The following is a 14918-nucleotide window of genomic DNA, read 5'->3' on the forward strand; positions in this document are numbered from 1 at the left end:
TCAATCAGAGGAAGATCGACGCCTTCCTCACATATCCATCAACAGAAGAAACTGTTTACAAATCACCACCGCTGCTTCCATTCAGCATTGCCGAGTATCCAGCAGTGGTAACATCAACTGTCTCATCTCATAGCTCTATAGAGTTACTATGAGAAAAATTCTGATAGCCGTGCACAATTCTCCCTCCGGCCTCCTCTCCTGAACTGAAATGGCTTACTCTGATTTCACTGCACACTGTGAGCGTCTCACAATGTGCATTAGAAGCTTTTTATCTCTCCCTCTCCCCCTCTCTCCTCTTCCATCTCCCCCCTCTCTCCTCTCCCCCTCTCTCTTCTCTCTCTCCCCATCTCCCCTCTCCCCCTTTCTCTCTCTCCCCCTCTCTCTCCCCATCTCTCCTTCTCTCTCTCTCCTTCTCTCCCCTCTTACTTCCTCCCCCTCTCTCTCTTCCCCCTCTCCCCCTTTCTCTCTCTCGCCCTCTCTCCCCATCTCTCCTTCTCCTCTCTCTCTCTATCCTTCTCCCCCTCCCTCTCCCCTTCTCTCCCTCCCCTCTCTCCCCCTCTCTCCTTCTCCCCTCTCTCTCTCTCCCCCTCCCTCTCTCTTTCTCTCACTCCTTCTCCCCCTCTCGCTCCCTCTCCCCCTCCCGCTCCCTCCCCCCTGTTACTTCCCTCTCCCCCTTCTCTCTCTCTCTCTTCCCCCTTTCTCCTTCTCATCTCTCCTTCTCCCCCTCTCTCATTCTCTCTACCTTCTCTTCTTCTCCCCCCTCTCTCTCTCCCCATCTCTCCTTCTCTGCCTCTCTCTCTCTCCTTCTCCCCCTCCCTCTCCCCCTCTCTCCTTCTTCTCTCTCTCTCCCTCTCCCCCTCGCTCTCCCCTGTTACTTCCTCCCCTTTCTCTCTCTCTCTCTCTCTCTCTCTCTCTCTCTTTCCTCTCTCTCCTCACCTCTCCTTCTCTCTCCCCCTCTCTCTCCCTTCTCTTCTTCTCCCCCCTCTCTCCTTCCCCCCTCTCTCTTTCTTTCTCTCTCTCTCTCTCCCCCTCCCCTCTCTCTCTCCCCCTCCCCCCTCTCTCTCCCCCCCTCCCCTCTCTCTCCCCCTCTTTTTCTCTCCCCTCTCTGTTCTTCTCCCCTTCTCCCTCTCCCCTTCTCTCCTTCCCCTCCCTCCCCTCTCTTCCAATCTCTCCTTCTCCCCCTCTCTTTCTCTCTCTCTCTCCCCTTCTCCACCTCTCTCTCCCACTCTCTCCTTCTTTCTTTCTTTCTTTCTTTCTCTCTCTCTCTCTCTGGAGCCCACTTCTTAGTGTGTGTTTCACATGCACGTTTTTTTATACACTTGATGTTTTTTCACCACCGCGGATTAAAAAAAAAGTCAAGATTTGGGGCATATGTGCATGCGCACCCCCCGATTGTACACAGCAGGAGCCTGTCAGCAAGCTTCGGCCAATGACGGTTGGGACCTACTGATCGGCCGTGTCCAATCACAGCCAAAACGCCTGAAAAGCGATTCAAAAGCGGTTAAAAGCACCCCAAAAATCGACTCTTAACAGCGCTAAAGTGATGCTAAAATGAGCAGCACTGTAGCGCTAACGCGACCGCGGCACCGGTGTGGAAGGGGTCTTAAGGTTTGGCTGAAGTTGGACTTTCCCTATATCTGTGCAGGCTCTCGAAGTATCACCACATTTCTACTTTTTGCTGAAAAGATCACAAAATATTCTGCCAGAAATTGTGAAAATTTTAACATTTTATTATTTTTACTTTACATTGTTTAAATATTTAGAATTGTATATAATAAATATTAAGTTATACATGGTATGATATTCTATTTTATAAATATATTTCATTGTAACAATTCCTCTTCATTATTATAAATATTATCATTCAAAATGCTACATTGTATTTGTAAACTGAAAAGATCTCTCTGTGTTATAAAGGGTCTCTCCCCCCAAGATTCATATTGCAGACCCCCGAATCTCGCACTTCTTGGCTCCACCCACTAGCATTACGTGGAAGACGGAACTTTGTAGCCAGTCACAAGGTGATAAGAGACAATAATTGCGCAGACACACAGATGTAGGTATCATTTCTGAGCAGGTGTCTCAGCCCAGGAGGTAGACGGTGACCCTGGATGATGCTTGAAAAGAATTGGTGCCGTCTGTCATGGACCTGTCTGGCTATTGTGTACATTGATTGCCCCCCTGGGGCTTCTGTCTCATTACACATAACAGTCCCTCCATTCAAGCTATCGGACCAATCCCTGCTGACTCATTTTCAAGTCCTCATTTGCATGGCTAAGGAGGACCTGAAGGAGGACTACATGTACTTTACAATTGACCAATAGGAAAGAGATTGTTGGGGGGCGGGATGTTCCAAATTCTGTTAAAAAGTGTGTTGTGTACTTCCAATAAAGGTCTTTCTGTTTGAACTTACATACAGCCTGCCTGGTGTTTGTTCTAATGGATTCCGAACGGCACACAGCTGTAGTTCTGATCCCGGAGCCTTGGATGACCGAACCATCAGACGTTGCGATCTGCAAGCTGACTCCATAGTAGCAGAGGAGTGTCGGGAGAGCGGAAGCGAGCGAGCAAGGGTCTCGTTACATTGGTGGCAGCAGTGGGATTGGTCCGATAGCTTGAATGGAGGGACTGTTATGTGTAATGAGACAGAAGCCCCAGGGGGCAATCAATGTACACAATAGCCAGACACAGATTAATGGAGCCGTCTGGAGCTTTAAGACAGGGAAGAAGACCCCCCCCCCACTGTGTAACAGCTTTCAAGGAGGAACACTTCTGCATTCCAAGGTCCATGACACTGTCCTTCTGGAGAGGCAAACATTCGAAGGTATTATCAGGGGGGGGCTCTGTGAGAGGTAAGAAATACCCGGAAATGTTACACTGATGATAAGTCCACTTTAAGGGGGGTGTTCATTGAAAGATTGCATAGCTGTTTATCCAATCATCCTGGAGCAACCTCGAATGTTCTCAGATTATATTCTCTGCAGATTGAATGTTATTGAGCAAAATAATATATATTATGAACAGGGAAAATACCAATTTATGACCACTAGATGGAGCTGAGGATCATACTTAGTTCCTTTGACACTCAGCTCCATCTAGTGGCCATGCTGCAGTATTTTCCCCACTCAAATCCTAATTTTTCAACAGTTAACATTCGATCCGCAGAGAATATAACCAGAGAACATTCAATTTGCAGTGTTGATGGAAGAATAACTATGTCATTTCTTTTTTTTTTCTAAATACACCCGCCAAGTGTTGTATTCTGAGCCTATTGCACTCATCAAGGAAAGTATATTTGATGACAGGTCCTCTTTCATGGGATCGTCTATAAGATGAAATTCCAGTATGAGGTCGCGCTTTCTTTTTTTTTTTGTGTTTTTTTTTCCACCCTATAGAATTCCACTTTCATTCCCGCTGGTCTCACTGTTCCAGTTTCCGGCTTCTGGCCCCTCTGCCTTGAGCTTAGCGACGATCACCTCCTCCTTGTCCACCATGTACTTGGGAATCCTCCGATCCAAATACTCGCCATTGTGCTCCAGAGCGTTCAGGAACTTCTCCTTCTCTTCCTTTTTCTCTTTCTCCGCTTCGTCTTCCACTAGAATACTCTCCACGTCCGCCAGCATCTGATAGGCCCGCCGGCTCTCCTCCAGACACATACAGGTGCACTTTGATGCGCAGTACCAGAGGATGACCAGCAGGGTAATAGTCAGCATTCCAGTTGTCTGCAGATGAGATAAGGAAAGGGTTAAAGTTCTGCTCTGTATATATATATATATATATATATATATATATATATATATATATATATATATATGGACCAACAAATCTATAAAGTACTGAATTATAGGGCTGCATAAGGGTGGCAATGCTTAGAGGGTCAGTGTTGGGATTACAGGGAAGGTTAGTGTTGGGGTTACAGGGAAGGTTAGTGTTAGGGTTACATGGAAGGTTAGTGTTGGGATTACAGGGAAGGTTAGTGTTGGGGTTACAGGGAGGGTTAGTGTTGGGATTACAGGGAGGATTAGTGTTGGGATTACAGGGAGGGTTAGTGTTGGGATTTCAGGGAGGGTTAGTGTGGGGATTACAGGGAGGGTTAGTGTTGGGATTACAGGGAGGGTTAGTGTTGGGATTTCAGGGAGGGTTAGTGTTGGGATTACAGGGAGGGTTAGTGTTGGGATTACAGGGAGGGTTAGTGTTGGGATTACAGGGAAGGTTAGTGTTGGGGTTACAGGGAAGGTTAGTGTTGGGGTTACAGGGAGGGTTAGTGTTGGGATTACAGGGAGGGTTAGTGTTGGGGTGACAGGGAGAGTTAGTGTTGGGATTACAGGGAAGGTTAGTGTTGGGGTTACAGGGAAGGTTAGTGTTGGGGTTACAGGGAGGGTTAGTGTTGGGATTACAGGGAGGATTAGTGCTGGGATTACAGGGAGGGTTAGTGTTGGGATTACAGGGAGGGTTAGTGTTGGGATTTCAGGGAGGGTTAGTGTTGGGATTACAGGGAAGGGTTAGTGTTGGGATTACAGGGAGGGTTAGTGTTGGGATTACAGAGAGGGTTAGTGTTGGGATTACAGGGGGGGTTAGTGTTGGGATTACAGGGAGGGTTAGTGTTGGGATTACAGGGAGGGTTAGTGTTGGGATTACAGAGAAGGTTAGTGTTGGGATTACAGGGAAGGTTAGTGTTGGGATTACAGGGAAGGTTAGTGTTGGGATTACAGGGAAGGTTAGTGTTGGGATTACAGGGAAGGTTAGTGTTGGGGTTACAGGGAGGGTTAGTGTTGGGGTTACAGGGAAGGTTAGTGTTGGGATTACAGGGAGGGTTAGTGTTGGGGTTACAGGGAGGGTTAGTGTTGGGGTTACAGGGAAGGTTAGTGTTGGGATTACAGGGAGGGTCAGTGTTGGGATTACAGGGAGGGTTAGTGTTGGGGTTACAGGGAGGGTTAGTGTAAACTCCTGCTTCCCAGACTACAGGACACCGGACTGGGGATAGAGGGAGAGTTTAGTGTTAGGGTCACACAGAGAATTCGTGTAAGGAGGACACCTTCAGGGAAGGCGGCGGTCAGTCTCATGATTTATAGCTGCACACTGTGAGTTCTATCAATAGTTCTTTCTCTATGTCCGATGATTGGAGAAGGAATCTGCGCATGCATTTCCCATGTATAAAACTTGTAGGATCCATCACCAGTCTGCAGTCATATTTTATTGATCTGACTCCGGATTCCTTCTTTCCACCGCTCATCACATGATAATAACATTTTTAATATAAAACCTTTTCGTTTTTATTACAGAGCTTGTTTCACACGTCCCAGAAGATTTCCCGCCCAGTCAGAGCGCGCAGCGTGGTTTGTGCATGCGCGGAACGTGCCTGGCTGTGAAGCCACACCCGGGAGCCCACAGTGACAATGCCGGCGCCGCACAGAGGAGGAGAGGGGCGGATCTGGTTACCCTGTCACCTGATTGGCTGAAGCGACAGGCGCTGTGATTGGACACCTATCAGGCGTCCAATCATAGCAGAGATGACAGGAAGAGGACTGGAGAAGACACGGAGGACAGTGCCATGACAGGTATGTGCCGGGTGGGGGGCACACTGGCACCATTTTATGGGGCAAACTGGCGGCAATTGATGGGGCACACTGGTGGCATTTGATGGGCAAACTGGCAGCAATTGATGGGGCACACTGCTGGCATTTGATGGGGCAAATTGGTGGCAATTGATGGGGCACACTGGCGGCAAGTGATGGGGCAAACTGGCGGCAATTGATGGGGCACACTGGCGGCAAGTGATGGGGCAAACTGGCGGCAATTGATGGGGCACACTGGCGGCAAGTGATGGGGCAAACTGGCGGCAATTGATGAGGCAAACTGGCGGCAATTGATGGGGCACACTGGCGGCAAGTGATGGGGCAAACTGGCGGCAATTGATGAGGCAAACTGGCGGCAATTGATGGGGCACACTGGCGGCAAGTGATGGGGCAAAATGGCGGCAATTGATGGGGCACACTGGCGGCAAGTGATGGGGCAAACTGGCGGCAATTGATGGGGCACACTGGTGGTAATTGATGGGGCACACTGGTGGTAATTGATGGGGCACACTGGCAGCAATTGATGGTTACAGTGGCTGCGTTTGATGGCACAGTGGTGGCGATTTATGGGTCCCCCTATTCTACAATGGGGAAAGTTCCCAGCAGTAGATGTTTCTCTTATCCCTTTATAATCTGATTTTCCTTTATGTGTCTCCTTTCCCACAATGGCGAGATTTTCCCACAATGGCGAGATTTTCCCAGAGAAGACGTGTCTTCTCTCATACAATGATATTCTCCCTGCAGGAGATGCCTCTCCTCTCCTATAATAGTAAAATTTCCCCACAGTAGATGTGTCTCTTCTCTGGCATTGGTGAGATTTCCCCCACAGTAGATGTGTCTCCTCTCTGGTTTTAACATTTCCTTTCTCTCTCTCCTCTATGATGGTAAAATTTCCCCACAAAATTGACATCTCCTCTCTTAAAATGGTAAGATTCTCCCACAAAGAATGTGCCTCCTATTTCTCTTTAATGAGATTTTGCCCCCATACAGTAGATGTGTCTCCTCTCCTGCAATAGTAATATTCCCACCAGGATATGTGTGTCCTCTTCTATAATGGTAAGATTTCCCCACAATAGATGTGGCTCCACTACTCACCATTGTGTATCCTCTCGTATATAAGTAAGATTTCCCCACACATGTCTCTCCTCTTCCCTTGTGACAAGATTTCCCCATAGTAGTTGTGCCTCCCCTTCATTTATAATAGGATTTATCCGCAGTAGGAATGTCTCCCCTCCTACAAATATGAGGTTTCTCCACATTACATATCTCTCCTCTCGGATGGTGCAATTTCTCCTACAATGGTAGGATTGGTAGGATTTTCCCACAATAGACGTGTTCTATAGTAGTGAGATTTTCCCAAACTAGATGTACAGGAAACTCCTACAATGGCGAGTATTTCCTACAGAAGATGTGTCTCCTCTCAAACAAGATTGTGATTTAGCCAAAGTAGATCTTTCACAGAATCCATGTCAATACTTCTAATGTTACTTATAGAATCCCTACAAGAACTTCCAATGGTACTCAGAATCCCTACCAAGACTTCTAATGGTACCCACAGAATCCCTGCCAGGACTTCCAATGGTACCCACAGAATCCCTGCCAAGACTTCCAATGGTACCCACAGAATCCCTGCCAAGACTTCCAATGGTACCCACAGAATCCCTGCCAAGACTTCCAATGGTACCCACAGAATCCCTGCCATGACTTCCAATGGTACCCACAGAATCCTTACCAATACTTCTAATGTTACTCATAGAATCCCTGCCAAGACTTCCAATGGTACCCACAGAATCCCTGCCAAGACTTCCAATAGTACCCACAGAATCCCTGCCAAGACTTCCAATGGCACCCACAGAATCCCTGCCAAGACTTCCAATGGTACCCACAGAATCCCTGCCAAGACTTCCAATGGTACCCACAGAATCCCTGCCAAGACTTCCAATGGCACCCACAGAATCCCTGCCAAGACTTCCAATGGTACCCACAGAATCCCTGCCAAGACTTCCAATAGTACCCACAGAATCCCTGCCAAGACTTCCAATAGTACCCACAGAATCCCTGCCAAGACTTCCAATGGCACCCACAGAATCCCTGCCAAGACTTCCAATGGTACCCACAGAATCCCTGCCAAGACTTCCAATGGTACCCAGAGAATCCCTGCCAAGACTTCCAATGGTACCCAGAGAATCCCTGCCAAGACTTCCAATGGTACCCACAGAATCCCTGCCAGTGCCAGGACTTCCAATGGTACCCACAGAATCCCTGCCAGGACTTCCAATGGTACCCACAGAATCCCTGCCAGGACTTCCAATGGCACCCACAGAAACCCTGCCAATACTTCTAATGATACTCACAGGTTCCCTACCAGGACTTCCAAAGGTACCTGCCAATACTTCTATTGATACTCATAGAATCCCTACCAGGACTTTCAGTGGTACTCACAGAATCCCTACCAGGACTTCCAATGGTACCCACAGAATCCCTGCCGAGACTTCCAATGGTACCCACAGAATCCCTACCAGGACTTCCAATGGTACCCACAGAAACTTTGCCAATACTTCTAATGATACTCATAGAATCCCTACCAGGACTTACAGTGGTACTCACAGAATTCTTGCCAGGATTTCCAATGATATCCACATAAATCCTGCCAATACTTCTAATGATACTCATAGAATCCCTAGGCAGGACTTCTAATAAGGGTCGTTGCAGTTCAGATAGACAGACAATCCCATTGGGATGTTTTTATCACTGGAATGTTACATCACATAAGGCGCTGGGTTCTAAAATGTATTTTCTTATCAATATTTTTCACTATTGTATTTTATGGTGTATTGAATGAACCTCTTACCTGAAATACGAACAAGTAAAATGCGTGGTCTGCTTCGTAGTGAGAGACTGCTACAACAAAGCAGGACAGGTACCGCCCGTCTGTCATCGCAATCAGGAGCCAAATCAGTGCAGGTTTCCCAACCTTCAAGACAACATAGATACAAGCCCAATTACCAGACCAACATGGGCAACATTGCTTTTTGTTGAAGCCAGGAAAATAGTATAATCCTATGAAGATGAAGACGATGGCCGGACCGAAGAAGAACGAGAGGCTGTAGATGCCTATGAGGGCCACGCTGTATCCACTATCTGGACTTGTTGGACAATCAAAGTTGGAATCTAAAATTGCTTGTATTCCAATAAGAGAGAAGGTCACTAAGGCCGTATTCACAAATTTGCTACCGGAGGCAGTGTACGTTCCAAATGCGTCCGATATGGCCATTTTGCTCCGGGGGGGTTAGCTTGGATGAATATTCCCTCAGGAGCACTGTTCTTCTCTGTAGGTCTGGAGGCTTCAAGTCCCACCAAAGGAGCAGTATGGAAAAGTCCTTGCCTGAGGTGCAGAGGGTTCCGTTCCCATATAAATTAGATCTGGTTGGATTAGAGAGTTCTCCTTTTATAATGATCAAGAAAGATCCTTCATTGCGTACTGATTGCGCTGATTAAGCTCATATGATTTCTGGATGAACTGGATAGACCTGCCTGGAGAATGTACAATGGCATTACAAATTTCCTGGAATTAGAATAATCTGACACTGTGAACATGGCTATAAATCATTTTTTATATGGGTTCATTGGCTCCAGTTTGGAGGGGGAAGTCACACGGAGACCACATCCAAATTTTGCAATGAGGGAATTACCAGTGCTTGGAATCTGCTCTTTGAATAACTTCAATGGCTATATAGAAAGTAATGCAAACGTGGGCTTAGCCTTTTAAAAAAAAAAGAGAAGTATGGGCTTTTTCCTACTCACCTAGATGGATGCAGCATCGACCTGACCCTGCATTTGTCCCCTGCTGGCTCTAAGACTGAGAACTGAGCGATCAAAGACTGCCAATCAGTTGGGATATACTGGTGTAACTGAGTTTGCCCCCCTTTGGCATAATGAGAACCTAACAGAACTTAAAGATATAGAAATTCCTAAAATCTGGGAGAACCAAGGGATAACACGGTTATTACACATGTATGAGGGAAACTGTATTAAAATGTTTTCGGAACTGAGAGATGAATTTAACATACCAAATAAAACATTTTTTAATTATCTACAGATTAGACATGCCCTCCAGACCCAGTTTAAGATCCATCCGATGTTCAAGACTCATACCCCTGTGCTTCTTAAAATGATTCAGACTAATATCACAAAAGGTCAAATCGCTGTACTATATGATAAATTGGGGGCTAAAACTATAAGTCGAATCGGGGTCTCCAGGAGCCGAGAAAGGTGGGAAAGAGACATTGGGTTGTTAACCTCAGAGCAGTGGAACGAAATCTTATACAGAGGAACATTGGTGTCAATTGCCCCAGCACAGAGATTGTCCCATCTATTTCTACTGCACCGGGTCTATTATACACCTAAAAAAAATGTTTGAACTAGGCTGGAACCCAAGAGATGAATGCCCCAGGTGCAAGGCAACAGGGGGATCTTATCCACATGTTCTGGAGATGCCCCAAGCTTTTTAGATATTGGATAGAAGTGATAAACAGGGTCAATAAAATATTTAAGACTTCCTTAGAGCCGGAGGCCAGAACTTGCCTGCTAGGAGTTATCGAAGATCATAGAATCCCCGCAGGAGCTTTGGAAAGTGTGCTTAGGTGCCTATTCCAAGCTCGGAAGCTAATAGCACAGAGATGGCAAGCGCATGCTCCTCCATCAATTGAGAACTGGGTAGAAACCATCAATGCATTGATTTGGTGCGAGAGGGTGGCCTTTATTAAACAGGGAAACTATAATAGATTTAGAAGAGTGTGGGGGCCTTGGTTGGTAGAAATGGGAGTTCCCTTGGAGAGATAGCCTCTATATGGGGTGCGTAAATCTCCCCATCTCAGAAACTGTTAATGCTCTCTAACGACAAGGAGGAATCAAGCTCCCTTTGTCCTCTTTGGCTTCTGATCGGCTCGATTCCTTTTCTAGGTCTCATAGACTTGACTTTTTTCTTCTTCCTTTTTTTGTTTTTTTTTTGTTTTTTCTTTCTTCTCCTCTCTATTAACTAATTAAAAGACAAGCCCAGATGAAGATACCTGCTCCTATCTTTCTATAAGATTAGCAGAGGGGGGGTGGGAGGGGGGAGAAGAGAGGGAGGGATATGTTAAATCAATGAATTTAAACAATATATGCTTGTCTACATATATCAATAGAATTGAACTACAATATGTACATTACTGATATGTAAACGTATAAATCTGTTTTTATATTTATTCTTTGGAAAACAATAAAGAGAAATTAAGATAAAAAAAAGACTGCCAATCGCTTGGTTCCCATCCGTCATTAAACAGAGTCACCAGCTCCCTGCTCTGCCCCTCCAGTGCACACTGGATTGCTGGGCTATGGAGGGGTGGCGGGAGTGACTGGCTCAGTCTCCCAGGGGCTCGCTGAGAGGCTGAGCCAGTTCTTGGTCCAGGCATCTGGGTGGATCCCAACTGCAAAATCAGGATCTTTCCCAAGCCTGGTTAGGTTGAGTGACATCAGCCAACAGCAGACTTTTGCCCACGGTCGGCTGAAAACGGGTCACAGGAGTGTAGAATGAACTGCACTCCTGTGATCCCCAGAAGTATAGCCAAAATAGCTTTGTCAATAGTTCTCCTTTATAGTGGTTTTCCACCCAAAAATGGAACTTGCACTTTTTGGAATCCTTCCCCCTCCTCCGGTGTATCATTTGGCACCTTTCAGGGTGGAGGAGGCGGCAGATACATGTGTAATACAGGCATTTGCTCCCACTTCCGGGCATAGATATCTGGGGTGTAGAGGGATCAGAGTGCTGGGGGGGATATCTGGGGTGTAGAGGGGTCAGAGTGCTGGGGGGATATCTGGGGTGTAGAGGGATCAGAGTGCTGGGGGGGATATCTGGGGTGTAGAGGGGTCAGAGTGCTGGGGGGATATCTGGGGTATAGAGGGGTCAGAGTGCTGGGGGGATATCTGGGGTGTAGAGGGGTCAGAGTGCTGGGGGGATATCTGGGGTGTAGAGGGGTCAGAGTGCTGGGGGGATATCTGGGGTGTAGAGGGGTCAGAGTGCTGGGGGGATATCTGGGGTGTAGAGGGGTCAGAGTGCTGGGGGGATATCTGGGGTGTAGAGGGGTCAGAGTGCTGGGGGGATATCTGGGGTGTAGAGGGGTCAGAGTGCTGGGGGGATATCTGGGGTGTAGAGGTGTCAGAGTGCTAGGGGGATATCTGGGGTGTAGAGGGGTCAGAGTGCTGGGGGGACATCTGGGGTGTAGAGGGGTCAGAGTGCTGGGGGGATATCTGGAGTGTAGAGGGGTCAGAGTGCTGGGGGGATATCTGGGGTGTAGAGGGGTCAGAGTGCTGGGGGGATATCTGGGGTGTAGAGGGGTCAGAGTGCTGGGGGGATATCTGGGGTGTAGAGGGGTCAGAGTGCTGGGGGGATATCTGGGGTGTAGAGGGGTCAGAGTGCTGGGGGGATATCTGGGGTGTAGAGGGGTCAGAGTGCTGGGGGGATATCTGGGGTGTAGAGGGGTCAGAGTGCTGGGGGGATATCTGGGGTGTAGAGGGGTCAGAGTGCTGGGGGGATATCTGGTCTGTTTACCTGCGCTGTCTCCATTGTAGGGGCCCCAGAGCATTCATTTGCCCAGGGGCCCATGATGCTATTAAGACGGCCCTGGGCTTTCTGACATCCACACAGGGCTACAGAATGTTTGCAGAGATGACACCATAGACAAGACATTGCTCATCCACTGTGTCATCCCTGTAAATGTTCTGTAGCCTTCTGTGTACATCAGACAGCCTGCACCCCTCCTTCATCAAGAACTCAAGGATGGCGCATTGCTCCGGCTTGGAATCCATTCCTTTAGAAACCGGTCTGCATGGACATTTGAACCTCCAAGGGCTGGAGCACGCCTATAATTTATGATCCTTAATTAATTGTAAAGTTCCACACCCCTGTATTTAAAGTCCCAACCTTTAGTCCTCTTGTTTGTCACACCCCTGGATTGTAAATTGTTGGGATTTATTAAAAAATAAATGTTCTTTATTCAATTAAAGCAGATTTCCGCTGGAATTTTTTTATTATTAAGAGTCAGAAGCTACAAATCCTGCAGCTGCTGACTTTTAATATATGGACACTTACCTGTCCAGAGCGCCCGCGATGTCGGCAGCCGAAGCCGATCTGTCTGTCGGCTCTCAGATGCTGTTTCCCCCATCTTCGGTAAGGGAATCGGGAGGTGAAGCCTTGCGGTTATGAAGTACCATCTTGCCCTGAGGGCCCAGCTGTGTCTCTTCAGATCAATTTTAATACAACACTAGACTGGCGGCTCATGAAGATGTGGAGTATTCCATGAAGCAGCACCCCCGGTTGAAAAACTTTTGATCTACACCAAGGGGTCTCAAACTGGTGGCCCTCCAGCTGTTTCAAAACTACAAGTCCCATCATGCCTCTGCCTGTGGGAGTCATGCTTGTAACTGTCAGCCTTGCAATGCCCCCGGGGGCAGACTGATCACTCTGGCACTGCCCGAGGGCCCCATGCCACTAGGGGGCTCCATCAGGGTTGCCAGTCTTTTTGTTTAAATCCCAAGATTATAGCTGCCCCGCCTCTCTAGTACCTTTTCAGTGTGTGTATGTGTATTCTGTGTGTATGTATACTGTGTGTATATTGTGTGTGTATTCAGTGTATGTATACTGTGTATGTATACTGTATGTATGTGTGTGTATACTGTGTGTGTATACTGTGTATGTATACTGTATGTGTGTTTGTATACTGTGTGGCCGCATAAACTGTTGCCTGTGGGCCTCATAATCTCCTATTGCCTGGGGGCACCATAATATCCTATTGCCCTGTGGGCCCCATAATCTCCTATTGCCTGGGGGCCCCATAATCTCCTATTGCCCGGGGGCCCCATAATCTCCTATTGCCCGTTGGCCCCATAATTGCCCGAGGGCCCCATGAGTTGTCAGTCCGCCCCTGAATACCCCATGGGACTTGTAGTTTCACAACAGCTGGAGGGCCGCCAGTTTGAGATCCCTGATCTACACCATGCCGGGGCTAAGAGCTATTGCTGTTCTCAGCTTTTATTTATTCATTAGTAATTTTAAGAGTAATGTTTGGGACATGTGATGGAATGAGACATGTGAATACGTCCTGTCCTAAGATGGCCTTATGCCGCGTACAGACGGTCGTTTTTTTGTGATGAAAAAAAAACGACGTTTTAAAAAACGTCATTTAAAATGATTGTGTGTGGGGCAAAACGTCGTTTTATGTCTTCTAAAAAACGACCAAAAAAAAATTCGAACATGCTCGAATTTTTTGTGTCGTTTTTCAAAACGTCGTTTTTGTTTCACAGAAATTGACCGTGTGTAGCAAAAAACGACGTTTAAAACGACGTTTTTAAACCCGCGCATGCCCAGAAGCTAGTTATGAAGTGAGCTTCAATGGAAAAAAGTGGTGAAACGTAACCTCACTTTGCTAGAGCATTGTGAAAAAACGATGGTGTGTAGGCAACATCGTTTTTGAAAATGATGTTTCAAAAACGTCGTTTTATTTCATGATTTAAAACTTCGTTTTTTTTCATCACAAAAAACGACCGTCTGTATGCGGCATTACTGTTCTATGCACTAATTAGAATGAGGACTTGTTTGTTCTCTTTAGTCAATTCTCACAAATACCTGTATGGGTAATACCATCTCATTGGTAATTTTAGTAACATACTGAAAAAAGACAATGTTCTCAATTCACAAAATCAAGTTATTTCAAGATTTTATTATGCAGGTTCATCTTCACTATGTTACTGATGTGGAACTCTCAGAATCCCAGCCAGGACTTCCAATGGTACTCGAAAACCCCCCTACCTGAATCTCCAATGGTACTCGAAAACCCCCTACCTGAATCTCCAATGGTACTTGGAGAATCCCTGATAGGACTTCCAATGGTATTCTAAGAATCCAAGCTAAAATGTCTAATGCTACTCACAGAATTCTTGTCAGTACTCCCAATGGTACTCCCAGAATCCCTGCCAGAACATTCAATGGTACCAGGATTTTCAATGATACCCACAGAATCTCTGCCATGACTTCCAAAGGTACTCAGAATTAAAGCCAGGACTTCCAGTAGCACTCACAGAATTCCTGCCAGGGTATCCAATAGTACTTGCGGAATCCCTTCTACAACCTTCAATGGTACCCAAAGAATCCCTGCCAGGACTTCTAATGGTACTCACAGACAGGGATGGACTGGCCATTGGGACTACAGGGAGTTTCCCGGTGGGCCGGTGGCTCAGTGGGCCGGCTTCAGTGACAGCGGACCACCGCCCCCCTCTGCTCCTCTGTCCCTCCCTTCCCACAGCGCT

General features: G+C 47.0%; 1 protein-coding gene across 1 annotated transcript; it reads right to left on the reverse strand.

Moving 5' to 3' along the window:
- Nucleotides 1-3375: 3375 nt before the first annotated feature.
- On the reverse strand, nucleotides 3376-9080 carry LOC120944923. Its single transcript, XM_040358691.1, has 2 exons — nucleotides 8428-9080; nucleotides 3376-3722 (listed from the first exon to the last, which is right to left on the reverse strand). Exons 1-2 carry the CDS (start codon nucleotides 8848-8850, stop codon nucleotides 3390-3392), a joined length of 756 nt encoding a protein of 251 aa, XP_040214625.1. The 5' UTR covers nucleotides 8851-9080; the 3' UTR covers nucleotides 3376-3389.
- Nucleotides 9081-14918: the final 5838 nt, after the last annotated feature.

This window comes from Rana temporaria, chromosome 7 (genome assembly GCF_905171775.1).
Source record: "Rana temporaria chromosome 7, aRanTem1.1, whole genome shotgun sequence".
Taxonomy (NCBI): domain Eukaryota; kingdom Metazoa; phylum Chordata; class Amphibia; order Anura; family Ranidae; genus Rana; species Rana temporaria.